The sequence below is a fragment of the Clavelina lepadiformis genome, chromosome 3 (assembly GCF_947623445.1).
Source record: "Clavelina lepadiformis chromosome 3, kaClaLepa1.1, whole genome shotgun sequence".
In the NCBI taxonomy this organism is placed as follows: Eukaryota; Metazoa; Chordata; class Ascidiacea; order Aplousobranchia; family Clavelinidae; genus Clavelina; species Clavelina lepadiformis.
This window is the reverse complement of record NC_135242.1, coordinates 15453336-15481215: the sequence shown is the minus strand read 5'-3', so window position 1 is coordinate 15481215 and position 27880 is coordinate 15453336. Positions and strand designations below refer to the sequence as shown.

Below are 27880 nucleotides of genomic sequence, written 5' to 3'. Positions count from 1 at the left end.
GTTTTCCAAACCATATGACTGGGCCAACCAAATTACAAATCAGATCCAATTTGTGCCTTAGGTCACATTAAGATCAAAGTTTACTGACTTATTTACTTGAATTTGTATATGTAATCAAATTAAACTTACAGCTAATTTGAACATTTTTGATTCTCATGGAATTTGGTTTTCATAAATATCACCAAAAAGGTTCGAAAAACAACAAAATTATAAATGCAGACAATGATAAATTATTTCTAATTTTACTTTAATGGTCAAAGATTGGTTACCCTGCTTCTGATTAAAATTGCTAACAAATGTTTTTCTTGGGCTTAAACCATCATGACATGTAGTGGTAGTGGAATTGCTAAATATGTTTCTTAGAATCATTGAAAGCATCTATGTATTGTGCAAAACCTATAGTGAAACACTTTAGTAAGTATTTCTATCGTTGTTGATTTAGTATATCCTATAGTCATCCTTTTGTGAGATTTTTTAGTATTGAAGATTGATACATTGCATGCTTGTAGGTAATTATGAAATAGGTATTTTGTGACTAAAAGTGTACTACCTGATCAAGTAGTAGTCTAGAAATAAGTTTTTCGTATAATGGGGAATCTTCTAAAAGTACTGCAATGCAAAGAGGAAGCACTTGATGACATTTTTTTGGATTTTGAAAGTAGGTATTTTGTGGCTTATATTAATATATTGTTGCATAGATATACTGCATTAATTGAAAGTATTTTAATTAAGAGGACCGTGACGTTTAAATATAAGGAACATGTTGGGGTTGCGTTGCCTTATCTTACCCAAATGGTATCTTATCAAATACCATTACCAATGTTACTACTCTGGACATGTTTGACTTCCTGAAACCCTAATAGCCATCTCCCTAGCACATCAGGCTCTTTGAATTACACCAGGAAGTCAACACATTGCTTAACGATATTTGTGTCATTGTTGAAGCTTATCGGTCTTCATTGCAGGAAATACTAAAAAAGCATTCACCCTTACCATGCTGAATAGCAGATTGCAAATTGCAATATACACAATGTGATGCTTGTTGTATGAATAACTGTGCATGTGGGTTATATTTGACAATATGGAAAGTTTTTTGTCACTTCCTCTGCTTGCTTTCTGATTTTTGTTGTTATTAGATGCACGCCCATCTTCAGAAGAGAAAGAGGTTTATGATAGAGTAGCTCATGTTTTGTCATTTGCACCTGGCATCATTACAGAACTTAAATCATATAAAGGGGCTGGGGAAGAAATTAGGATTGTGAGTATTGCCTTCATTTTATCATAACATGACAAAGCTTCATTCCTTATCAAACAGTTTAGTATTAAATGTGAACACTCTAATTACAAACTATGTAGTTTTTTCAATGTACAAACTTTTCTTAGGCTATATCAAATCCTTCCAACGAAGAAAAACAAGCAGATACATGGCATGCTATCATTCCTCTAGTCAAGCAGTTGAAAGAGTTTTATGAGTTTTCAAAGCACTTACGTAAGTAATAATATACTAATGTGCCACTATGTGCCTTTATTTTCACAGAACTTGGCGCATTTTTCATCATGTGCTGTTAGTTGTAAAGTATCGATCATAAATATTTTGTAAGTCGCATTTTTATTGTTAGGATTTGCTTTCTTTTGATTTTTTTTTTGCTTATGTTAAGTAAAAATTCTTTGGTCTAAGTAATGCAATTTGTACAGTCAGACCTCGTTTATCAGAACCCTAAAAAATGGAATCACCGCTATTCGATATTAAACTATTGGTGACGGATTTCTTTTTATGCTTTTCACCTCTTTAATTCGAAAACCTTGCTGTCCAATCTCAACGTGGCAATTTAAGAACATATACCGTGTATACTCGAGTATAAGTCAAGATTTTTGCAGCTGATTTTCCCCTCAAAAAGCATTAGTTGACCTATACAATGGACAAGTTAGAGTAAAACCTCCAAGTCCAGCTGACAGCACATTGACTGACGCATATAAAGTACAGAAAACTCTCCGATGAAAGAAAAAAATATAATCACAAAAACATCAAATAGCAAACGCAACCAACAGTATGAAATAAAGCCAGAAGATGCATTGCGATAATACGTCAGTTTCTAAGTCCATCAACTCTTTTTCACTATTATCACTGTCATCACATCACTATCGCTGTTATTACTGTTTTTTCTGAAGTGTTAAACTCCCGAGCAGCAGCAGAATTGTTAGTTTTTTCGGAAAATTCTGCCACAGTTAGCTTAAACTTTGCCGTGAATTTAATACGCTTACTGGCCATGTCGTATAAATAACTTCACAACAACTCGCACGCCTGCCGCTTTCACCAGACGAATATCACATCACACTTTCACGCACGAGACAAATATGACTTGCGCCACGCGAGTTTGTAGGCTTGTCTTAAAGAAGTGCTACTGAAGTTTTCAGTTATGCAATTGCTATGCAAGTACTGGAAAGCTAGAGAATACGTAGTCGACTTATACACGAGAGAATAAAAATATCTTCGATTTTCAGCAAAAAAGTGGGGGTCGACCTATACTCGAGTATGTGTGATATGTCAGATCAGCAAAAACAACAGTAATCGAGATCATGACAAGTGTTATTTATAATACATGAAGTTCTTCAACGTGTGTCTTATTTATGTTCATTTGTTTGAATTGTAGTAATTGAATTTGTCATTTTCGACACAGGTAGGTCTTCAATTCTGTTCTTTTTTGCCCTTAATCTAAATAATCTAGTACTAGACCAGGCTCTGCGGAACCCTAGTGTTCTACAAAACATCCGAAGGTGATTCTGCTTTGTATTGTTTAGGAAAAATATTATCTGGCAATTTGTTAACAATTTTCATTTACGTCAACAATCACCGGTAGAGTATCAGCTAAACTCTGCTATAATGCATAAAATTACCAGATTTCACTCCCAATATGGAGGCTAATCTCTTAAGTCATTCAAGAATATTCACATGAAAGTGTTTGTTGAAAAGAAACTAAGGAATATATATTTGCAGAGTGGATTTCTATCACCAACAAACACAATTCTAATGTCACAAACCTACATAGCCAGCAAAAATGTTTCGTAGTTGAAAAAGCATAAACTGTACAGAGAAATGATAATGTCATTACATATTATGTAATCATTTAGGCCCATGGTGTCAAACTTGCAGCCCACCGTGCATGTGTGCCACAGTTAAAATAGTGTACCACAGTTAAAATAGTGTACCATAGTTACAAATTGCTAACCTAATTGATAACCAACAGCAATTTTGGAAGATGCCCAGTTTGAAAATGAAATAACTAGTTCTAGCTCATGTATGAATGCATAAGATAAAGTTATAGATGTTGGTGGCGAATAACGCAACAGCATGAAAATGGGTTAACCGATCCAAAACAGTACAATGTAAGTACAGTGTGATGTTTAAAATATTATATTATGTGTTAAATAAACATTAAATAAAATTAGTAAACAGTGAGTAATGACAACCGTTCCTATAACAGTAGGAAAGCACTTGTGACAAACTGAAACTTGTTGAAATTTTATGATTACTGAATGTGGGTTTGTTCAATCACAATGGTTTAAACGTTTTAGCACAACAAAATATTCTTTGAAATGTGAAATCGCTTTTGCGATAACTTGTAAAACGGAATATTTGTAAGCAGGGTCGGATCTAGAGAATGTTTAGGGAAACTTCCGTTCGTCTGAAGTTTTGAAAATGTTTTCCCCAAGAAACGGGAATTTTTCCAAGTTTGTTTTGCGGCTGCTCGCTTGATCTCATTTCCCCATCCATAGTGTCTTGGGTAATAGACCACATGCAAATCTACAAATGTTGTTAGTTACCAGGGGTAACGTATCTCGTTGAGTATGGAGCTCATTGGCAATTGATAATTTTGCAAAAAATGGAATGCGTTCGTTAGTGATGCCTGGATACGTTATCCGAAAAGCGATTGTTACATCACAACTCACAAACTGCTTCAGTGCCCACAGATTCATTTAAGAGCATGACTATATCTGTATTGCACCATAACCTTTGATTAAATGTGTTTAGCGAAATCGGGAAATCAGATAACGCAAGAGAACTTGTGTAAGAAAATCTTATTTGTAGAAAATAAAATGCAAGGAATAAAGAAGTCCACATAGTTGTATGTATTATTTAGATTTGAGCATTTTTACTCAATTTGTGTTACTTTGTCATTTTTTAACATTGCAGTGACAACTTGCGTAATAATGACACAAACTGTGTGTGTTGCTGCTCTCAATAATTAGCGCAATTAAAATGTTCGTTGTTGTAGTGAAACAACACACTCTAGACATCTAGACATGTCTAATTTTTTTCTTTGGTAATGGTTAATGAAAACAAAAGGGTACTGGTAGGTCTCTAGTAAGTCTTGTTTTTGTAACTCAGAATTTTATTTGTTTTCATTTAAGTGTTTAATTTTGATGGTTTTACTTTATGCAGCTCATTTTATGAGAAAGAGAGAGAGACAGGAATTTATTGTAATATTTTTCCAGTTTCAATTGTCCTAATGCCGAACACTAAACCACCATTTTTCAACAAAGCAATGTGGCTTGGATGAATGAGGCCTGCCTGTATATTGCTAAATCGTTATAGCATTACTATTGTTGTTGATGATGTTGATTGGTGTTATTTTGTCTGCAGAAAAATGCATCCAGGACTTACTGCGAGCATTGACATGCCAACCACTGTCACCACTGCAACATTTAGAAACTAAGCAAGCTCTTGCCAAACAGTTTGCTGAAATTTTACATTTCACCCTTAAATTTGATGACCTGAAAGTTAGTAGAGTTGTAAATACGATGACACAGCATGCAAAATTTTTATTTATTATTATTTTTTAATGCACATTTTGCTTCTTTTTTTGCAGATGAACAACCCAGCAATACAAAATGATTTTTCCTACTTCAGACGAACGATGTCCAGGAGAGGAATGAATTCTGCCTCATCGAGCATTGACTATGAAGAAGGACGATGCATATCCACCGAGATGGCAAATGAAATGTCTTTGTTTTATGCTGAAGCGACACCTATGCTCAAAACACTGAGCGATGCATCAACACGATTTGTGCAAGAGGTATATTTGAGTCAATTAATAAGTTATCCACATTTTTCTACTCATTTACACATTCTGCTGTTGAGTGGTTTTGGCGATAGTGATGATTTGTAATGTAACTATGTAAATAATGATAAATGATGTAACTGGCGATGACTTTCCACTATGAAGTGCAGCACAATAACTGTATTTCATCAGAGTTGTTCTCTTTCAATTAACATAAAACAGAAACTGTAATTACATATAAAAAATGTTTTAGAATGATGACGCTGGAACAGAAAGGACTGTGGAAGTACTAAGCACCATGGCAAATATATGTAAAGTTATGCTTGAGAACCCGTGAGTGAAGTTTTGTTTCAAACATTTTGTTTATTAATGCACAATTTTGTTCAGAAGTTTTTTTGGATTTAAGGCTTGCTTTTAACCCACAGAAAGTATGGTATATAATGTATTACATACCTTCATGTGGGTTTAATATTTGATGTATATGCGGAATCTAAAAAATGTTCTATTCTTTAGTGACGATACTCGTTTTCAAATGGGTGCAGACACAGTGTCCTTTTGTGTAAGAGTGATGGTCGGAGTGATAATTTTATACGATCATGTTCACAAGGATGGAGCATTTGCAAAAGGCTCGAAAATTGATGTAAGTTGTTTATAGGGTTCAGGGTGATTTAGATTATATTATTCACTATTTCAATGTGAGTTGTAGCAATACACAGCAATAGTATTTTATAACTGGTCTTTGCCACACAAAGAGATGGACATTACATGAGAACCGAATGCCAAAAAATTAATTTTTTCTGAATCTTAGGAACCAGTTAATCAAACGCTATACCGATGTTATTTAATTGTGTCTTTATTTTCATATGAACACAAATTTTCGAGCAAGCTCTGTTTTGAGCATGTTTCCTTTTTCAGAGCGGTTACAGGAGTGACACTCTTTTAAAATTAGAAACTATAATAAGAGCATGCTTCTTTTTGTGTTATTCACTGTTCCCTTGTTTGTCTTGGTAAAAAAAAACGCTGTTAACTCATGCATTGATCAATAGAAAAAGAAGTTTTTTATTTTACGACTGCTCAGAGAGTGATTTCATTGAAATGGTGATGATGGTGCTAACATAATTTGCCAATCAATTTTACAGAAAACTAATAATCTTGAAATAATTGGGATGATACTTAGGATAAGACCTAGTGGCAAACTGCTAAGTTTAACAAACAATTTACTACACCACGATTAAACTGCTTCAAGCTAGTTACTGTTATATTTATGACTGAATAAATCTATCCCTATAATGGCTTGGCTTAGCTGAGCACACTTAAGAATTTTATTCACATAATTATAATGTGAAAAGTTTACATAATTTTGACGCATTCTGTCTGCTGTGCCATGAAAGTCACTTCGTTTATGAACTAACAGCATTTCTCACTTCAGATTTTGGTTAAATAAAAAGGCTGCAGTGCAGTTAAGTTTCTGTTATCATTACAAAGACATATTTTGCATAAGAATCTGTGTCAGTATCTTAGGCTAACATACATACCACTACACGTTTCAAACAAGCATAACAAACATAACCCAAATCAATGTTTAAGCTAAAATCTTTTTGCCCAATTTTCTTCTATTTTATTTGAAGCAATTAAATTCACGTTTTTTGAGTAACCGATCTTGCCCACAAACAGCATGTCTTGCCACTGTGTGACCAACTTTGTAATAAACATTAGTTTTAAAACTTCCAACTTTATTTTGACCGAGCTTGGTAGAAAAAGATTTACAGAAGAGTTGTTTACATTACGTAAGTGCTTACGTAAAAACATCCGCTGGTGAGTAAACAATAAGCATATTTGCATGTTTCACAGCTATGTATTTAAATTACACCCAGCTGACCAGTTCTGATGATTTGAAATCTCATGAATTTCATAAGCAATGGTGAAAACCACATACAGATCAAAATAAAATAACTTCTGTGTTACAACATATGATTCCAATTGGTTTTTGAAAGAGCTAAAAGAGCGCACTCTTTTTTAGTGAGGAACACAAACCGGAGCAACACTCTTTTTAATAGGGTGGCTGCCCAACTCTGGTCATCATTGACTATTGGTGATGATTCAATGATTTTCATGAAATTTGTAATTAAAACTTAAACTGTCAAGATAGATGTGCGTTCTAACTTCTAACTAATTTACCTATGTTTACCATGTTTCACAGGTTTCGGTTAAGGATATTCTACTGTACAATAGAATAGGATTTGGAATTTTGGACATGAAATATTTAATAGCGCGTTATAGAATAGTTAATTATTCTGTACATCTTTATAATCACAAAACCCATTGTGTTTTTTCTATATTAATCATCCTATAGAGTTTGTGTTGCCTGAGCATTGAGCACCTTTACTTGTTCAAAGCAAAATATCAATAACAGTGCTTTTCTTAATGCAGATAAAAGGTTCCATAAAAGTTTTAAAGGAGCAAAATGGCAAAGTTAAAGTGAAAAGTTTATTAAATGCCCTTAAATATACAACAAAGCATTTAAACGATGAAGCTACACCAAAATCATACCACAAAATGCTGGAGCCATAATCAAGTTTTTACTGAACATTTACTACATGACTAGTTGCTGAGGTATCATGCATATGATTGAAAGAATGTAAAAATTCAGTCTTATTTGCAAGGTGTTATGTACGGTAGATATGTTTGTTTTTCTGCTGAAATCCAAAATTATGTCGATACGTATTATGCCGTCTGCATCACCACACAAGGAATTTTACTTATTGTGTTTGTTTCTTCAATTGTGTAGGAATCCATTTGTCCCTCACGTTTTCCACCATTTCTAATTGGGAAATATTTTATACATTTGTTATTTCATTGCTGTTTGTTTTTCAAAAAAATCTGCAAGTGCACTGTTAACATTATTTCAACTTTTGCATGAGAAGAAAATTAATAATAACTATTTTAGCCAAGATTTACTTTTCTGGAATTAACTTAAAATAACTTGTTTACTTAACTGAAAATGGCCAGATTACTAGTTTCTGAAATTACAAATTACATTACTGTGTGGGAAATGTGAGTTTTTGAAATCCAGTCCACCTTTGCAGTAGTGTATAAATTTATATATTCATAAATCTATACTGTTTTGTACATGAAATTGCATTTGGTTTACACAATAACCAAAGTTATTAGCTATACGTTTCTTTGTAATACAATGTTACACTTTAATTCTCGGAGTTTTTATCCTTTGCACACTGTCAAACATAAACCGTAAAATTTCCCAACCATTGTTTCAAGGTTTATTGTATCTATGACTACCTTTGAAAAAGCACCACTGCAAAGTGTCATTGCAATGGCTGGGTTTGTAAAATGGGATGATACTGTACAGTGCAATGTTTCCAAGTGTGATCATATCAATTTTTTCACATTCCTGTCATCATTCCGCTTCGACCAGGTTGAGATAATTGTAAATTTGCGATTGCTTGGTTGGTTCAGTTACTTGATTGGAGGTGATCATCTGTTCGATCATTTTTTTCTGTTCTGCAAGTTATATGCCATTGTTATTTCATGACAGCTGTTATGAATAGTTTAACTTCTAAAATGGTGTTATTGTAATGCCATTAAACTGCAGTTTTTATTATAGCCGTTTGTTGGTAAAAACAGTTCCTTATCTCAGAAATTAAATGCATCATAATCAAATTTTATGTGAGCAAGCAAAGATAACTTTGGATCTAACACTTTTAAAGTTAAATGTATGAAACTCGTTATTTTAATGCTTACTAAGTTTGTTTTAAAAATTATTGTTATGCCTTTAACTTGCCTTTGATGATATAAAACTGCAATTTAAAGACTTGCTACTGCGTGTAGACACCTGGGCCTTGCACTAAATTTCGCTGTGTTATTTTCCTGCGCTTGTTGATACTCTAAGCCTCTTTCCCAGAATACATAAGCTGTAACTGGATAGCTTTAAAATGCATAACCTATATAATTGGAAAGTATTAAAGCAATTCTTTTGTAAACTGAGTAAAAAAGACGGGTAAAAATGATATTTTTTGACATAAAATGGCAGATCAATTGTGCAGAGTTCCAAGCAAACATGCATGTGTTGCTGTGTAAGTGACATTTAGTACTGTGATTATATGTATTCGGTCTTTTAAGTATGTGAAGAACATTTTTGTACTTACCATATTACACGAACAGCCAAGTAAGATCTGCCAAGATAGCGAAAAGTGCTCTTAAAATACATTGCTTTCAGGTGTTTCATTTTGTAATATTTGCCCAAATTCATATGATTTCCTTTTCAAAGTTGTTAACAGGTCTGAGTTGCAACTTGGTTAGTTTAAGTTTATCATGTTTCTCCAACCAATTTAAATGCAATATAAAGTTTGTGCATATCTAGAATAAAGTATTCAGTTTTTGTTATGGTTTTTAATAATTAATTATATCATTGCATGGTGGATTATGCATTAATCACGACATTTCTTACATTTATTGCAAATACATTTGCTCAAACATGTATCATACAGTCTGGAATCTTGTTCTGTGAAAAATCACAATATTGTACTTACATTGTGACCTTCTTTATTTCAAAAAGCTTCTTACAGGTACGTAGCAGTATGTGTAATAGTTTTACAGTTTTACACAGTGGATAAAGGCAACATAGTGGGATAGCATTAGAGGAACAGTAAATTGTACAAAACAGAACGTTAGCACCATGTCATTCTACTTACTTCAAGATGTGGTACAAAAACAAAAAGTTAAGCGGCATCAAATTCAAGTTTTGTGTATCAGCACTCCCAAGCACAGTAAATGCAGAAATAAGTATTAATTAATATTGCGACTTATTACTATTAAGACTTAACTTCAAATGGGAAAATGAAACCCTGTTATCATATGTTCAGCACAGGTATATGTATAGTAGAATGAGTGGTTTAAATACTACTCTGTGCTTCTAGTCCAGTTTATGGGTGTTGTTTGATTGAAGGTACTGTACAATATTCTACATGTTTATTATAGTGTTCTGCTAATACTGGCACAAAGCAATAGAAATGAACAAGAAAAAGTTTTAAAATCTTATAAATCACAAACTTTTGCAAAACTGCACTTAAAAATAAAAGTATAGTATAAATTATGGACAGTGCAATAAGAGAAATTCATACGAGAATAAAATAAAATACAAATGCAAGTAGTAATAATGAAAAACAGCAGCATGCAATAAAAGCTGTACACTTACCACACTTAATTTTAATCATTTCTGACATGTATAACGTAACATCGCTTCTATTTTCAAACATTGAAACTACCATAAAGCTAACAAAGCTAGTAGGTCAAGAAACGTTTCACAGCTTCCCTTAAAACCGATTTTCATAAATAACACTATCCCAAAAACTAAGCATCGTGCTTAGTTTGAATTTTGAATTTATGCAGTGCTTATGGTTGGGACTTCAGAGTTAGTCAGGGAATTGTAAGTGGGAAAAGTGTAATTTGAAGAAAAAGAAGCGGTCTCACTTTTCACACACAAACTGTTCTTAACATTCAGGTAGACTGTTTGGCCAAACAAAAACATATTTGAGTTATACAAAATCTTAAAACAAGTTTCAAAAAGTTTGTCCAATGAGTTACAACTTATTGAACACATCGAAAACAATAGAAGCGACAAAAGCTCTAGTATTCAAAAAATGAAACAACTTTTCTCGGTGAAAGCTTGTCATGCTCTGGTTTTTTATGTTGACCATCATCTATGCATGGATGTCCAGAGTTCTGCCAGTAACGATTATTATACATTTATAACAACAGAAGTAAAAGTACATACATTAATTGTGCATATAATAATATCGTATGACATTGCAACAAAAGTAACTTACCTCCCAGAACAAAACACTGCAGCGGCGACAATACAATAGTGGATCTTCGTACAAATCTTCCTTTTTTTCAAACAATCTGATATTGAAAAAATATGTTGTTGTGTGAAAGAGCATATTAAAAAAATAGTTATACATCTTATTATCTAACCTGCGACACACAGCATGGATACTTTTCCACTCCTCTGTAGAGATGAAATTTTCAGTATTGCATATTTCCATATTTTTCCCACTTTCCTTTAATTTTCTTGTGGTTTTTCTATGTAAAGCTTTTTTTGCATTCTCAATATTCTCCTGAAATAGACAACATCTTTAAAATTACCAAAACTAATTAGGAATAAGTTATAAATATGTGATATGATAAGTAAATCCTGCATTTATAATTTTTGGAACATCTGTAGTCAATCCATTTTAAACAAAAAACTGACAAATGAATTTTTCTGTTTTAGTGCTTAACAAAATAAGAAATCAATTTAAACTAAATGATTCTGATCAACTAAGTATAGGTATCAGAAATATATTGTCAAACAAACAGAACATACATTTGAATAGTTTTTGTATGTCAACACAATCCAGGTGGAAGCTTCATTACAAATTTTATGGAGCGTTTTATTGACCAGAGACACACTATTGATGTCCCTGTAGTCTGTAAAGCAGTGGACAATTTTTCTTTGCACTTCTACAGGAAGATCACAAAGAGTCGCTTGTTGATCAATCCTCTGCAAGTTCAAAATAAAAGTTTTAACTGTTTAATCCTATACTGTAGTACAAATCTTGATATGTTTGATATTTAACTTAATAAATAACAAAGTAAACGTTACAATATGTAATAAGACCAACAACAAAGAAAATCACTTAGTTCATACTTGTGGTATGTGAATAAGTTTTAGTTGCATCTGCCAGTCTCGTATTTGATCAATGTTACGAATTCTTGACAATCTCGAGCTGAAAAAACTCTTTTGAGACATCCGACGTTGCATGAAAGCCATTAGCTTATTTAAAATTCTGTTCAGTTGTCGAATTCCTCTTTTTGTTTCCAAAACTGTGAAATAACCATTGTGTATTATTTAATTCTAAACATTTTCTTCCTTTCATTACTCTGATTTCTGAATGGTAGGCCAACTATTTATGCAGGTGATAGCATTAATTGTACCTTGCATTAACAAAGCATCAATCAACACAAACAAATTTGTTAGAGCAGTTCCGCTAAGATTTGATATCTTCTCATAAACAATCAACTCTGCAATGTTAAGTATGTAAGGGAAGCGGTAAGGTAGAGCTGCACCTCCAGCTAAGTCAAGTCTTCGGATCATTTCTCCAAGTGTTGTGTAACCATGTATCTTTAATCAGAAAAAAATACTTACAGTAACAATGTGTTTATGCCATTATTAGCAACGTTTTTAAAGTGATATTTTTAGTCACAACCCACTTCTTTACTGCCTTTTAAACCAACTTGTAGCCATGTTGTTTCTTCACGAACACTGGATTTTGAGACTAAATACAAATGCAAAAAATGAAGTTTATTCAAAACAAAACAATCACCAATAAACAGCTACCTGAGCTACGCTATAGTTTTAATGCAGTAATTCACCTGGAGCAGATGTTAAATTTGTGTATGAACTCTGATATTTCTTCTGTAGCATTTGTCGCAGAAATTTTTCAATAACCTTTTTTACATGGCTCCTAAAGTTTGACAAAAATTTTTATATTTCCAATTTGCTGCTTATGCAAGGGTGGTGCAAAACCTCAAGGTCTTTGGCGCTGACAACTTGAAAGATTTGTATGTGCTGACAAACAAAGATTTAAAACGCTAAACAGCTAGTAATTTTTCATGTTTACATATTTGTGTTACCACATTTTCATAATGATATTACAGGTTTAAAACATTATCTTCTGTTGTTCTTTATTTCAAAAATGTACATTACTTTGACTGTTTTAATATACTTTATAGTAAAAAAAACAGCAAAAGTGCTAACAAAGTAAGATATTAGGATGTTGACAAGGGATCATTCAACAATTTTATAGATCTTCTGCCTATTTCCAAGATAGTCTGTGGCACCACCCTTGTGCTTGTATGCTTATAAAAATAAACTACCAATAGCTTGCATGCATTACACTGTAATGCCGCAGTAACATGTGAAACATAGTACCAATATTAACTTGTTAAAGCAAAACTACAACTGTTTATGTCAAGTATATTTATACCTTAAATATTACTAAACAAATGTTAAAACGATACAACATTTTGTTCATCAAAGTGTAGGCGAAAAAGCTTGCGTTATCATGATTAAGCAAATATGCTTACATTTCTGAGTTTAACAATAGGCCTATATTTACATACTTTGGGACAGTTTCAAAAACGACTGAAAAATTTGGCTCTCTCTTTTCCCACCTAGACGACCCAGCTTTTATCCATTGGTGGCCAGGAGCACGATGATCTTTTCCAAGAAAAGGCATTTTATTTGCTTTGGTAGTTTTTGAATAACCACTATGCTTGCAGGCAATAAGTTGATAATTAACCTACACACAAATACTCCAAAAATGTTTGCGTATATCAGGCAAAATTTTACTAGGCTATACAACACTGCAAATGAACTGGTGAAATAAACAAACGTAATGTGTAATTTAAAGCTCACTCTCAAATGTTTATTTTAGTCCAACATAGCAATTTACAGTAGGGCTACAAAGTGCTTACAGTAGCACTAATTTTACTTCGACAGAGAACAACAAAAAATTCACAACTATAAACAATGCATTCGATGGCTAGCAGCTAATGCTTAAGTTATGGGTTTCGGAGGGACTCTACACTATCGGTATCTGACCACAGTAAAAAACAACTAACCTACTTTTAATAACACAGGCCTACTATACCCATACTCAATTAAACGTTGAAGGCTGTTCTGCAGGGGTAGTAACACATGAATTAGCCTTCATATTACAAAAAATAAAATTGCTTGATGCCATACTGTGAGCTGCTGTGCAGAGAACACTGCATAAATAGACAACTAACAATGCGTGGACTGAACATGGCCATTTGTGAAAATGAAGTTTCTTTGTTATTGTTTTGAAGTATCACGTGCTTTCGTATCAGCTGATAAGTGGTCATAGGGCGGTTCAAAAGAGTTAATAATAAAAAATAATGTTTGTTTTTCATGTGTTTAAAACTTTTTTGTTTGTAAATAATAACGTTAACAAACAAATTTATGTTAAAATAATTTTTCATTTTCTGTTATTTTATTTACTAAATTCATACCCAATGTGAACTTTTGTTTAGATATCAAAATTTTGTAACGCCCAACTCAACATCTATATATAGTACGCCAGACTTGTTAGGCTATCATGTCAGAAGAAAGCACAGAGCAAAAGGTCATCTTTGTTTGACAGAATTAGCATGAAATGGTTGCAACATCCACTCCAGTTACGTATGTATCTGATGTCATAAGCGATCTTTAACATTTAAACTTTTTTCGGTGTGTTTCTGAAGAACTGGTAGTAACATAAAATACAAGGTTTAACTGATTACTTTATTTATTTATTTCAGCAGTTGAATCTTGTATTTGATGTTATTATGCCTGGTAGCAACCATAGTATATGTAGTGGTAGTAAATATTTACTTCGAAACGGTTTTTAAAACGCGAGTAATCTTGTCCTTCTAATGTTGACAAAACTGCGTTTGCAGTTTCCACACAAATATTAACTTTTTGGTACTGGTACAGCATGATTTACTAACTGATCTTTACTTTCTGATGACGTGCTTACTTTTGCAAAATGGTTTTAAATGTTCAACATACACTGAAACGCAATTTCTTTCAGTCTCTTCTTTTTCTCACATTCTTTTGAGTGCCAGCTTTTCGTCTTTAGTTTTTTACTTTAATCTGTTAAAGTACCGTATTTAAGTTTGTTAGTTTATTTAGACCAGGGCTTCTCAAACTTATTGGTTCTACGTCCCCATTAAAAAAAATTCTATGCGGCCCCCTGATGGGTAGCCTACACGTTAATGATATTAAAACAATATACGTTTCATCACAAATCTCAAGTATATCACTTTTGTCTATCGCAAAATCATATAAATACATACAATCCACAAAAGTAACTGCCCAGTAATAAAAGATCGACGTAATGAAAACAGTAAAGCGAATCAGAAATTAACAAAAAAAATAATTCAATTAATAAAAGTTAAATTTCCTTCACAACCCTAAAATTACACTTTGCGACCCCAAACGGATTCGCGACCCATAGTTTGAGAAACCATGATTTAAAATCTAAATTATATAAAAGAAAAGATAATAGATAAGATAATAATAAAAGATTAAAGAGTATAAAAGAAAAACCATGTGTGTACTGAAGCGTAATGTAGGACGAAATGCTATTCTATAGCATTGTTACGTCATTGTTTCCAGTCATGTATTTCATACTCTTTCTTTATCTAAAACAGGGGTTCCCAACCTTTTTATGTTCTCGTACCACTTAGCCACCACGGATTGTCAACACGTACCACTATTTTCAAAATAATTAATTTGATCCAATATTCGCACAGCAGCATTGTATTAATAACAATGACAGCAGGGAGCAAGATCGACAAAAGTAGCTTAGGCCTACTGAGTGCAGAGAATTTAGTACGGAAAGAAATAAAAGTGTTGTTCGCATATTTTAGCAACTCAAAATTAAATTGTTATACTACTATACTGTATATCGCATGCAACGGAGAGCTGCTCGCGTACCACCTGAAAAGCTCCCGCGTACCACTAGGGGTACGCGTACCTCCGGTTGGGAACCCCTGATCTGAAACATAGGTCGGCAAGCCACGGCTCTTTCATCTCTGTGCTCTGGCTCCCGCGACTCAGAGCCAACAAGCTCATTTAGAAAAACTTAAATATGAATAAATAATGGTGTTTATTAGTGTCACAATGTAATAACTGTTTTGTTAACTGTTAAAATAACTTATAGTAAATATTTTATCAATTAATGTGTGATGATTTTTGTTGTTCCGGATGGTTTCGCAGAGATTATAGTCAGCACACGGGTTTTATTTATTAACAACTCTCAAATTGCACACGATACAGTTCATTGAAATATCTTAAAAAGCTGCCAGATTTATTTAACTAAAATCTTAGCTCCCATTGGTGATGACGAAACATATATCATACGGTACTGTAGCATTTCCATAAATAGGCCTATACTTTTTTATGTGAAGCAAATTAATTTTATGCGCCATAGATTACTCTACAGTCTACACTCTACACCATACGTGTCAAACTCCCGACCCGCGGGCCACATCCGGCCCGCTTTACAATAATTAAAGCTTGGCTCGCAATGTTATTTTATACATTGAACTATTTCCGGCCCGTGAGATCATTGCACAGTATAACTTACTTTTTTCAAGTTAGAAACAAGATTATAACGATTCACACAATACAGCAGCACAGCAGTTGCCTCATCATACGATAGAATAAATCGATTTATTCTAATGCTTGTAATTTAGGCTGCTTTTTTTCTTTGTTGTTTGTTAACTCTTTAATGCTTTTGCTAACATCAAAAATTTTGTGTTGTTTCGCTGCCTGTTCCAATTCATGTACTCGTGTCACGAAACGTTCAATCAAGTTTTATCCTTACGGCCCGCAGCGTTAAATAAGTTTTGGGTTTTGACCTATGGTGCGATTGAGTTTGATATCCCTGGTCTACACTCTACACGCCATGGTGATATCGTGCGTCACTGGCTTATAAATATGTGGTGCATGACATCATAACAGCGCGTTGCATTATAAAATCAATGTCTTTATAATACATATAAAGGCATTGATAAAATAATGGAGTGAAAATTATTTACTTTGTACAAAGTACATTTAGCACTGCTACAAACACATATGGTTTATTTTTCGCTATTAACTTTGGAAGCTAAGTTATATAAGGCTATACCTTAGGTTGTTGCAACAAAATGAAACGGAAATATGCTCACATGACGATGACGTTTTAAGATAATGTTCAATACTGTTACGTTTAACACCACTTGTAACGCAAGGAAGCCCAGCGCTATACGTAGAAAAATCTGTACAGTACTGTATTATCTAAATAAATTTTGGATATTTTTTGTATTCCATTCGTGAAACAAAAGTTAACTAATCCTATCGAAATAAATAAGTCAAGCACACATCTTCAACAGCAGTTACGGTCACATCTTGAAAAATCCATAAAATACTTGTCATAAACAAAGTTACCGAAAATTGTTTTCTTTTCTCTTATTCATCACACATGTGTAGACTATAAATCGAATTTTATTGTGTAGAGTGTAGACTATTAATATTACACTACCTATAACTTGATTATCACACGTATATACGTTTTTTCCTAAGGATAACAAACGTGATCTGTAGAGCTCTTTTTTATCTTAGCTTATGATGGCGTCTTCACTTAATTTACCTGTAGAGTTATCTGACTCTATTGCTGCGTGCGGTTAGAATACTCCAACTTTTTGTCATCCGAAAGGTTTTAATATTACAATAGAAATAGTTTACAAGAAAAGGTTTTTATAGTAGGTGCTTTAAACTTTCTTAATATTACAAATAACCAAGAACATAAGTAATACTACACCGCAATAAAGGTTCAGTTACTAGAACAATTTTTGGCTAAATAACGCAGTATAAAAGTATGTTATAAAGGATGAAATTCTGCATGTGATGGTATAAATTTTGTTGTTGTACATTGAGTATAACTTGTTGGGAAAATTATCCCGTAATTTCCGTAAAATAATGTTACCTTCCTAAGTATCCTCATTGCGTAAAAACTGCTATAAATAAATCATTGCGCCAACAAAAACTTTTTCCAAGAGATTTTAGAAATTTTTTTATAGCTAAGAGGTTAAGTTAAATAATACCAAGTATATTTGTGAATTCAATTACTACAAGCATAAAAAAAATTCTCCGTAATTTCTCACTTTCCATAAATTAGTGTCACGTTACTCAGTTTTTTAATTTTGTAAAATCGGTGATAAATAAATCACGGCACCGATAGTGTACAGTGGACAAATTGTTTGTGGCTAAGCTACGTGACCTACATACAATGACGCTGCTTTTAACCAATTGCTGTGTCTGGCAGACACCAAGTGATGTATTGGCTTTGCTGGATCCACTATTAGTAAATTCTACATTGGTTACCAGTGATATCGGTACGCTTTTTCAATAGTGGTTTCCACACAAGATATTTTCTCTCCTATCTCCTTCCTTTGCTCTCGTTTATGTTTTTTTTCTCCTCGCTGTCGGCAGAAACGTTCGTTCTAATGCTATTTAAATTTGCAACATGCTATGGTTAAAAAACTAACCATTGAAAGAAATAGCTGTACGAAATAGCCGATATGATATCTTTGTTATTTTTACAGTTTATTCATATGTCTAGTTGTCAATGTACCAGACGTCTGGTCTAAATAGCATAGACTAATCTTGGTATTAGTCCATTGTTTTACACTTTTACAGTACTTTCGTCCATAGTGGCCGCATGGCATTAAAACGAGACATCTGCCGTCGGTGAAAACATAGTAATATACGCATGAGTGAGAAGAAAGAAAGAAAAAATGAGACCGAAGGAAAGGAGGGAGGGGAATAAAATTGAAAAAATCTTGTACCAAACCGCTATTCAAAAAGTATACCGATTTCACTTTGTACCGAGATCACTCGTAACCCTCTACATTCAAAATTACTAAATTACTGATCAGAACCAAGGATATCTAAACACTTGGAAGTCCCTGATCAAATACAAAATATTAACTTACAAAGAACGAGTCTACTATACAAATGCACATATACAGGATGCCTTTATATAGTAGACCCCAGCTGCTTAAACTGTGACGTCATCTGTTTGTGCACTTGTGTACTATAGACCCGCTTTTTTCAGTGATAAAGGTTATGGATTTTTTGTTAGTCATATTGGCTATAGCCTCTGAGGCCTAATGCTTAAATATTTTTTGTGAGTGACTTCATCAGTTATATTTATGAGGATTAGGGCTATGGTATAGGCTGTGACTGATCACGATGATTGCAGGAATTTTTTGTGCTTTAAAGAAATTACAAGTTCGTGTGTCATGGTATCAATTTTCTAAACTGCCTAGAGTATGTGGAACCTATCAGAACATAAGATTTCAATATTACCATCAGCCTGTGCATTTCAGCTCACATCCTTTATCTGCAAGTTTTCAAAATCCACTTCACTTGCCAAACAATGTTTCATTAGCGAGAATTTGTTTTCTAAAAGGTACTAAATCAAGTAGGTTTGTGATATATTCTCATACATCGTAGGCTGTTGTATGCGATAGAGGCTTTATTCATCTGCAATTTCAAACAAAACTTTCTGACTTAAGAACTCTTGGCAATATTCATAAAAATGTTACTGAAAGCTATTATGCCAGCAGTATGTATATTTATAATACAGTATTTGAAAAATTGTTAAATATTATTTTGTATTTACAATTTAAGTTTGGCGTATAGTTAAATTTTTGTATAAAGCAATTTTATAAATAATTTTGAACCTTTTTAATTTAGAAAATGCTAGAGAAATCCACATTTCTTCTTCATGTCATCAAAATAATGGGAAGAAAAAAGAGACAGAAGATAAAGGACCAGATCAGGCTTATCTTCTGTCAGTAGCTGCTGTGACTCTTGCAATAACGTCCATACTTTTTGCAGTTGCTCTGAGATATGGTAAGTACTTCACTGCGATTTCAAACACGACTCATGTGGCTACACATGAGATTGAAAGCCTGCATGCAGTTTGTGCGTCAACTCTGTTCATTGTCGACCAGAAACGAAAAATAAATTGTAAATAGTAACTTGACATCTGTTAAGATTTGGACTTGATTAAACATTACTGACTCGACTTGACTTGGACTTGCACTGTTATTGGTTTGACTTGTGTAACGACTATTAGGACTTGTTTTTATCACTGGACTGCCCTTACAAAGTACTTAATCAAGGTTCTGTAGTTTACAATCACTCTGTTTAATGGCAGCTCCTATCTCTTGTAAAATGACCTCCATTAAAACGACATTGTTCTTAGCGGTATCACATTTACAGTATCTCACCAAGACTCAGTAAATAAAGTTTTTTTTTCATATCGGACCGTGTGGTTATCTTCATGGTGCTTTCTATTTTTAGCATTTAAAAGAACCCTGGCCGCATAAAAAATCTGCACAAAAGTTTTGTGCATTTTCTGTAAAACGTTCTTCATTCTGTGATGTGTGCTTACATACACTGGTAGTAATTTTGCACAAGAGTGAAGTTAAGTTTGAGTCAAGCTCAGACTCCCAGAACACGCATTGTGCAGATGGACTGGTGTGTCAGACTTGTGGACTAGCATTCAATTCTCAGTCAGATTGCACTTTCATGGAGGTAAAACATAAATTTTACTGAGATTTTAAATGATATTAGTAATGTAGTAACGATTCCGAAACTTTTTCATCTTTAGCACGTTTTTGCTATACCTGAAAATGTAATATGCCAATTTAAAAATAACAACCCAAAATGTAGGTGATCAATAAAATAATGTAAAATTACTAAAAATTATAATCTATGTCAAGAATAACAGCACGCTTTAGTCAGAGCTAGTAGGTTTGTTTGGGCTTACTAAAATCACTTCAAGAAATGTATTCAAACTTTTGTTAAAATTTTCAGAATTTATTGCATAGCGAATATTTTGAAGAATGCTTGAAAGTGAAACAAATAGTTCAAAGGCTGGGGTGACAAACCTGACAGTTATGCCACGGTAAAGACCAAACTTTTTCTTCTTGTAAACCTTTCGCTGCAAGAAAAATCCTGTAAGTGTGTCCAGACAGTAACAAAAGCAGAAAATCTACCTTTATAATTTGTTGTGAGCTATGTTGCCTGAATAACTCAACTACTCCAGACACTTTTAGTCATTTGTATTATTAAGTTTGTTCACAAAGCAAAAGGTTTCTTTCTTATATGAATTTTCTGTATTGTTTCATTTGGGTAGTGGAAGCAGCAGTTCTAGGGGTCTTTAAACATCTTGCAATCGCTGTTTATCTCTGCCCACGTCATCGATTCAGTGGTTCCCAAACTATTCATATCCAGCAAATTGAAGCCTGTTTAGATATCAAGGAAATTAAAATTCGTTGTGTAAGGTTTAAAGAGTAAGCTATCTTTTATATACCATCGATTGGGAAAGACTAAGAACTTTTCTTTCGCACACCCCTCAAACTGTTTCACGGACCCCACTTGGGGAACCACTGCGCTATAGGGATAACTAGTCATAGAAAGGCCAGTTCAGTGATATAAATATACCACTCTGTTGTTTGTTAACTCGTTGATTTTTTACAAGTCGAAGTAACAAGCAAGTTTTGATGGTGACATGACCATTGTAGTTGGAGAACTCTCAGTTTGAAAAAAGTTGCGACCTAATTGTCATTTTTTGGATTTCAAAGCCATGCATTTGATGTAATATCATTATACCATATGAATCCTGCTTAAAAAAGCCATGTTTGAGGCATGTACCTGTGACTGAAGCACTCTTTCAATCATTACGGTCTGTATCTGGAACTCATGACCTTAGTTGAGAATGGAAAGAAAAACTGACTCAAATATTGAGAGCTTAGCAAACTTAAAAAGCTCTTGCTTCATGAAAGCCAAACATTGAAGCTCATGCTAACTATAAAGAACAATTGGTCTTCATTCAAAGATTGAATTATGTTGATTGTTTATGTTCTGCCTATCATTGTTAAATTTTCAAGTTTTATGCGATTAATTTGTTTGAAACATAGTATCCGTTGGTGGAAATATTTAATTTGTTTCGAGGAAGTTTGCTTATTTTTATAAGATTTATGCCATTCAATGACATGTGTTTAAGTCGTGTCCAGATTTCAATGCTCAGAATCTCTCCAAAAACGTTTGACCACTACCTGATATGTTCCGGTGGCAAGGTCTTTTTGCAAAATTTTGCGTTTTTGTTGTTGGGTGTTTCGGTGGCCCAACTTGAAGACTGATCATTGGTAAAGTAAATCGGCGTAAAAAATTACCAAGTTTTTTGTACTTCGTTTGATGTTTGTGAGACTTTCTATTGTAGTTGATGTTGTTTTTACTGGCAAACAATATTTTTTTTACTATTTAAATAGGTATGAGTTTGTTTATAAGTTGTAGTAATTAAGCTTGCCTTTGCAGAAACACGAAACCAGTCAATTAATATGAGCTGGAATGAATTTGTTCAAAAGGTGCTTATATCTGGTGAAGTAAAAAACGTTACAGTTAATTCTCAGGCTCCTCACAAGATCAAAGTAAATCTACATGATAATATCACCTCAATAAATGGAAAAAAGGTACTAATACTCGGTACTCAAATTAGAACTTCCAGCTAAACGTCTTAGATTGACTTTCAATTGAGTTGGAATATTTATTAATTATTGCATGTTTAAGAAATTAATTTGATAATATTTAAGCTGTAATAAGTTGATATCATCATATATTGCTTGTTAAACTTTAATTGTAATAGATGACTTTTTTCTTTGGTATGGTAATTTTTATCATTCATACATAGAAGTCGAAACTTGATAATTACAAACCAGCTTGATAGTTTCTCATCCTTCAGTATGAATACAGAAAATGTAATTACACTACATTGATCAATTTTTGCAACTCATTTGGTGGTTAAATGTTGTGTAAATTTAGCACCAGTATATTGAATTATAATTATGTTTAGGTTCACCATATATATGTTAATGTGCGTAAAAGTACGGAGGTTGAGACGATGTTACGTGAGGAAGAAAAAAAACTTCATATCAATCCTTTGGAATACATCCCTGTTGTAATGTAAGATTACAAATTTAGGATTTCTAAAACCTTTCACTTACCATTTTCAGATGCTGACATACTTCCTGCAATATAATATCGATTATATGTTTAATAATTCACATATTCACTGAGTTTCATATTGGTGTATATATATATGTATGGTCTACAGTGTATTTGTTTGATATATTTTTATAGATCTGATGTTGAGTTTATTCCTGATGACACAATGTACCAATTTAGTGAAGTCACTGCGTATACGTTATTGTTACTTGCTGGAGTTATGTTTATTCTGGCAAGAATGATGAAAAAGCAACCTCCATCATCAAGGTTGACAAAACCATCCTCACCCAAAAAGCAAACCTCAAATTTTTTTGACATGGTTAGTTATGCCAAAGTTTCCAACATAAGAAAAAATATTATGATAGTCATGTTCTGATGGTTGTATGTTATCAGGTGACTTTTCACAGGTATTTGAATCAGAAACATCTACACCAGAAACAAAAACAAATGTTAAATTTAAGGATGTGGCCGGCATGCAAGAGGCTAAAGAAGAAGTTATGGAATTTGTCCACTTTTTGAAAGTTGGCAAAGTTTTCTAATTATAATTATTTCTTGTAGCATCGTATATGACTTAAAGTTGCTTTTAATGAAAATATTTTCAATTATAGAATCCTGCTCAATACAAACGTTTAGGAGCAAAATTGCCACGTGGTTGTCTATTAACTGGCCCTCCAGGAGTGGGAAAGACTATGCTTGCAAAAGCTGTAGCATCTGAAGCTGGTGTGCCTTTTTATGCAAAGGCTGGTTCGGATTTTGTTGAGATGATCGGTGGTTTGGGTGCTCGAAGAATTCGCCAATTATTTCAGGTCAATAAGCATCCAATATCACATATACTGTTTTTTAATCTTGATTTATGCAGAAATAATAAGACTGCATTACTATGCAACCAGTAATAGTTTGAATAATTAATTATTATGAAATATGTATTTCATTTTAAATTGATGGTGAAAATGAATTATTTAGAAAGCAAGAGATGCAGCCCCCTCAATAATATACATTGATGAACTTGATGCACTTGGAGCTGCTAGATCTGGTGGCGATAAGGCATTTAGTTCGGCATCACGAGAAAAAGACCAAACTTTGAACCAAATGCTGGTTGAGATGGATGGAATGCTGAGCACACAGCATCAAGTCATCGTACTTGCATCAACTAATCGTGCTGATATTCTTGACAAAGTAGACTTCTTTTACCAATTTTGTGAACATTTGAAATCCTTAAGCTAAATTATTTCCCTGTGTTTAAGGCTTTGTTGAGACCTGGGCGTTTTGACAGAGTTGTTCAAATTGATTTGCCAAACCGTCAAGAACGACTGGAAATTCTTAACCATCATCTTAAGTGTGTTAAACTGAAAGATAAGCCGGAGAATTATTCAAAACAACTTGCGAATGAAACCCCAGGAATGAGCGGTAAATGTTACATTGTTTAGGTTTTCATCACCACGTTACCTTTCTTTAACAAATTGCATTTCATAGGCGCTGATTTAGCAAACATTTGTAACGAAGCTGCGATTTACGCTGCCAGAGAGAACGATGATGTTGTTGATAAGAAGCATTTGGATTATGCATTGGAGCGCGTTTTGGCAGGTAAGTAAAAACATCTAAATTACGATGATGTTTTCATGGTCAGAGCACGATAATGATTGCAGGTGCACCAAAGTCATCAACATCAATTTCCCCAGAAGAGAGAAAGATAGTAGCAGTGCACGAGTCAGGCCATGCATTGATGGGGTGGCTTCTGGAACACACAGAGATAGTTAGCCGGGTTAGCATCATCCCTCGTTCTAAAGCGATGCTCGGATTTTCAAAAACTTTATCATCAGATGGATATTTATATAGTGAAGAACAGGTCTGAATTTACAAATCAACTGGATAGTAGGGATGGCTAAAGTAGAATTTCGAACAGCCTTGCTGTTTTTTACAATATTTTTGGTCACTTCGCAAAACACTTTTCCATTAATTCTATTCATGTGTTTTAATTTGCTCCTGTGCGAGTTTCGCACTAACGCTCTACCACTCCGCCACTGAGGCAGAAAATGTAATCCATTTGTTTGGTTTTTCAGCTTTTTGATCGGATGTGCATGACATTAGGTGGCAGAGCAGCTGAAAGTTTAATATACGGCAGGATAACACATGGAGCAGAAGATGATCTGAATAAAGTTACCGACCTGGCATATGCTCAGGTGCGCAATAGTTTAAAATCATGACTTATTTTTGAAATTTTTAGTTGAGTAATCTTAAACGGATCGTTATATTTCAGATTAAGCAATTTGGTTTCAATCCAAACATCGGCCCAATCTCTTATCCCAAGGAAGGAGATTTTCAGTTGAGGCCGTACAGTGAAGCACTAGCCACCACAATTGACGTGGTTCGTATTGCCGTAATTCAAATGTGTTAGTTCCATATTCGTAATGTAGTGTGACCGTTAAACATATTGATGTTAGGGATATAGCCAATAGTTTTGCTACCAGTCTCCAACAGTGGTCAAGCGATCTAGTAGTTCAACAGAATGGTGTTCTTTCACTGGCAAATGCAGTTATAAAATACATAATTATATCGGTCAAATACCGAACTCAAGCTCAAACAGCTACGAAATACGCAGTGTAATCCCAATCGTGATTCATGGCGATTGTTACTTTATAAAGGCATGATTCCTTAAAACCTCTACAGGTTTGAGTTGGCGAGCATTTCTAAAGTTGTCACCAACAGGCGAAAACTGAATACTGCAACAAATAAAATAATTGTGACAATGAAGCTGACTGTTTGCAAAGTTTAAACTTTCAATGAAGTTGTAGGGTCTTTGTATTGTGCAAATTTGTAAGATCCCAAAATTCAATATGTGAATAATATTTTGCATAAATATTTTTTCAGGAAGTTAGAAATCTTATTAAGAAAGCTTATGATCGAACCCTTAAGACCCTTCAAGATAACAAGAATTTGTTGGAAAAGCTGTCCAGTGAATTATTAAAACGGGAAACGTTAAACTACGATGACATTGAGTTAGTGATTGGTCCGCCAATTTTTAAAAGTAAAAAACAGGTTGGTTTAAGGTTTTGCTATTTAAATTTCTATTTCTGTCAACTTCCACTGAATGTGAGCACAGTAATTTGATTTTTCACTTTTCATACTTCATGATATTCTTATTCATTCGGAATTTTTTTTCAGTTTTCCTATGAAGACGGAACAACCTTCAAGGCATAAGTTAAAGATGTCCGTCATGTTAATGTTACAGTGATGGTTTGTGAATCTAATTGATGACCTTACACGTAGAAAACCGCTACGACCACCGCTCATTGTTCAAAATCATGAGAATTGGACTAGAACTGCATAGTACGCAACTGTGTTATTGAAGTTCATAAAACGAGAGTTTCCTCATGTATACTTTTCACAATTAAAATTTTATTTATCGAAATCACTGTTGTCTTTCAGCAGAGGGATGGCGTGCCACCATTTCTGCTTGGTTTCATTTTATTTTTTGCCTTAAACGTAGGGAACCGGACCTCGTAGATACGAGCTGCAACCCTTTTGTAATTTTTGTCCAAGTCAAATGAAACAAAAAACCAGCATTCGAATCTCTTTCATAATGCTTACAAAATTTTAAATACGTTGATTTAACGATGATGTCTATATTGTAGTTAATCAATCAGAAGTCACAGAAAACATGCCAACTCCACTATAGCTCGCATCTATAGTGTTCATTTATTATGGCATTTCTAATACCATTACAACATTTCTTGGAAAAATGTTTTCTAGTTATTGATTGAAGTTTATGAGCTTGTTTTTTGATAAACACTTCAACTGTCGTTTGATGTTTGGAAACTTGCTCTAAATAACTTCGTGTGAACACTCCTTTTTAGTACGTTCCCATATTGTTTTCCAGCATCTGTGCTGATAAAATAGATAGACTTTATTAGAATTGCCCGCTTCTTAACTTTACCACTGATCATTATTTATCATCTCTCAATGTTTCAGCTTTAGCTTCTTTATCTTACCTTGTCAAAATATTGTTTGGCCCGTTGCAGCTGCAACGAATCGCAGCGCCTTTTTTTGTTGAACATTTTCGTTCCCAGGGCTTTCACGTTATATTAGCAATTATACCAGCGAGCAGATTTAATCCAGTGAATCATCGAGATAAAGAGCGTAACTGCGTGAATCAGCGAAATCAACAGACGAACTGCCTGAGCTAGTCATGGTGATTGCAACTCGTGTATTAGACATCTTATGAGCAGTAGTATTACTTATGTTCTTGGTTATTTGTAATATTGATAAAGTGTACAGCACCTATAACAAAGACCTTTTCTTGTAAACTATTTCTGTTGTAAAATTAAAACCTTTCGGCTGACAAAAGATTAAGAGTATTCTAACCGCACGTAACAATAGAGTCAGATAATTGTACAGGTAAATGTTAAGATATTTGAAGACACCCTCATAAGTTGAGATACTCATGAAATAAGTCAAAGCCTCTTCAGGTCTACCCTATCGCTGCATTTACAAATATTCAGACACTAAATAAGACACAAATAACGCGATAAATATGTCACTTCCACTTTGCTTTACAAAACAAAATTGCCTTTATTCTACGAAAAATACTCTATGGCAAACAATCTTTGGAAGCGTTCCCTAACGGCTTACGCCCATGCATTTTTAAACATCTTGGGGCCTTTTGGTCAATCGCATGCTTGCTTCACTTTTTAGGCTGCCAAGTCGGGCATTATGTTTATATGTCCGATGTCTATGGTGGAAATGGAAAGGAGCTTTTTATGTGGCGGGAAAACATGCTCTTGCCAAAAACATGAAAATCCCACAGTGGTAAAAACGTTGGCCCGTCCAAGTTTGCCAACTGCGAAGTTGCAATTCGAACAGTGATGGTTCCCATAGCTGGAGTACTTTTTAGGGGTCCTTAGGACTTTTACTATATTTTCCTAATAGTGTATAGACTCACACATAAATTGACATAATGAAACTGAAAATTATTTTGATTTGGGTACATGAGTGCAGGTGTCCATACACCAAGCAGATTGTACTAATTGAATGCAATGTAATAGCCTAATCAGATGTGGGCATGCAGTCGGTACTTTGAAAGTCCCGTCGGTAGGCTACCGGTACTTGGCAAATAATGTACTTACGATACCGGTAT

At 33.8% G+C, this 27880-nt stretch overlaps 3 protein-coding genes across 4 annotated transcripts; 2 read left to right on the top strand and 1 right to left on the bottom strand.

Annotated features, from left to right (window-relative positions):
• Positions 1 to 509: 509 nt before the first annotated feature.
• On the top strand, positions 510 to 9557 carry LOC143448340 (CYFIP-related Rac1 interactor B-like). The gene is made up of 8 exons (XM_076948036.1): positions 510 to 658; positions 1137 to 1258; positions 1384 to 1489; positions 4643 to 4779; positions 4869 to 5075; positions 5314 to 5393; positions 5574 to 5700; positions 7491 to 9557. The coding sequence occupies exons 1-8, from the start codon at positions 589 to 591 to the stop codon at positions 7629 to 7631; spliced, it is 990 nt and encodes a 329-aa protein (XP_076804151.1). The 5' UTR covers positions 510 to 588; the 3' UTR covers positions 7632 to 9557.
• A 46-nt stretch (positions 9558 to 9603) lies between these two features.
• Positions 9604 to 13902, bottom strand: LOC143448339 (F-box only protein 25-like). The gene is made up of 9 exons (XM_076948035.1): positions 13242 to 13902; positions 12492 to 12583; positions 12330 to 12394; positions 12054 to 12240; positions 11767 to 11942; positions 11443 to 11619; positions 11052 to 11194; positions 10904 to 10979; positions 9604 to 10799 (listed from the first exon to the last, which is right to left on the bottom strand). The coding sequence occupies exons 1-9, from the start codon at positions 13355 to 13357 to the stop codon at positions 10704 to 10706; spliced, it is 1128 nt and encodes a 375-aa protein (XP_076804150.1). The 5' UTR covers positions 13358 to 13902; the 3' UTR covers positions 9604 to 10703.
• A 4291-nt stretch (positions 13903 to 18193) lies between these two features.
• LOC143450775 (mitochondrial inner membrane m-AAA protease component paraplegin-like) lies at positions 18194 to 26155 on the top strand. Of its 2 annotated transcripts, XM_076951461.1 has the most exons (15): positions 18194 to 19141; positions 19429 to 19587; positions 22060 to 22214; positions 22595 to 22704; positions 22882 to 23065; positions 23154 to 23267; positions 23355 to 23552; positions 23710 to 23922; positions 23991 to 24153; positions 24220 to 24330; positions 24393 to 24592; positions 24807 to 24926; positions 25004 to 25111; positions 25615 to 25782; positions 25909 to 26155. In XM_076951461.1, the coding sequence occupies exons 1-15, from the start codon at positions 18922 to 18924 to the stop codon at positions 25942 to 25944; spliced, it is 2259 nt and encodes a 752-aa protein (XP_076807576.1). In that variant the 5' UTR covers positions 18194 to 18921; the 3' UTR covers positions 25945 to 26155. The 2 variants fall into 2 exon arrangements, with proteins under 2 accessions (XP_076807576.1, XP_076807578.1); XM_076951463.1 differs by lacking the exons at positions 18194 to 19141; positions 19429 to 19587 and adding an exon at positions 20107 to 20274.
• The last annotated feature ends 1725 nt before the right edge of the window (positions 26156 to 27880 follow it).

Coding starts and splice junctions, on each gene's coding strand:
- LOC143448340 (XM_076948036.1), top strand. CDS start 589: ATGGGGAATCTTCTAAAAGTACTGCAATGCAAAGAGGAAGCACTTGAT. Junction 1,490..4,642: donor TGAGTTTTCAAAGCACTTAC/GTAAGTAATAAT, acceptor TTTTGTCTGCAG/AAAAATGCATCCAGGACTTA. Junction 5,701..7,490: donor CAAAAGGCTCGAAAATTGAT/GTAAGTTGTTTA, acceptor TTCTTAATGCAG/ATAAAAGGTTCCATAAAAGT.
- LOC143448339 (XM_076948035.1), bottom strand. CDS start 13,357: ATGCCTTTTCTTGGAAAAGATCATCGTGCTCCTGGCCACCAATGGATA. Junction 12,395..12,491: donor AAATTTAACATCTGCTCCAG/GTGAATTACTGC, acceptor ATTTGTATTTAG/TCTCAAAATCCAGTGTTCGT. Junction 11,620..11,766: donor AACTTATTCACATACCACAA/GTATGAACTAAG, acceptor TTGAACTTGCAG/AGGATTGATCAACAAGCGAC.
- LOC143450775 (XM_076951461.1), top strand. CDS start 18,922: ATGATTGCAGGAATTTTTTGTGCTTTAAAGAAATTACAAGTTCGTGTG. Junction 19,588..22,059: donor TGCAGTTGCTCTGAGATATG/GTAAGTACTTCA, acceptor TTGCCTTTGCAG/AAACACGAAACCAGTCAATT. Junction 25,112..25,614: donor TAGCCACCACAATTGACGTG/GTTCGTATTGCC, acceptor ATATTTTTTCAG/GAAGTTAGAAATCTTATTAA.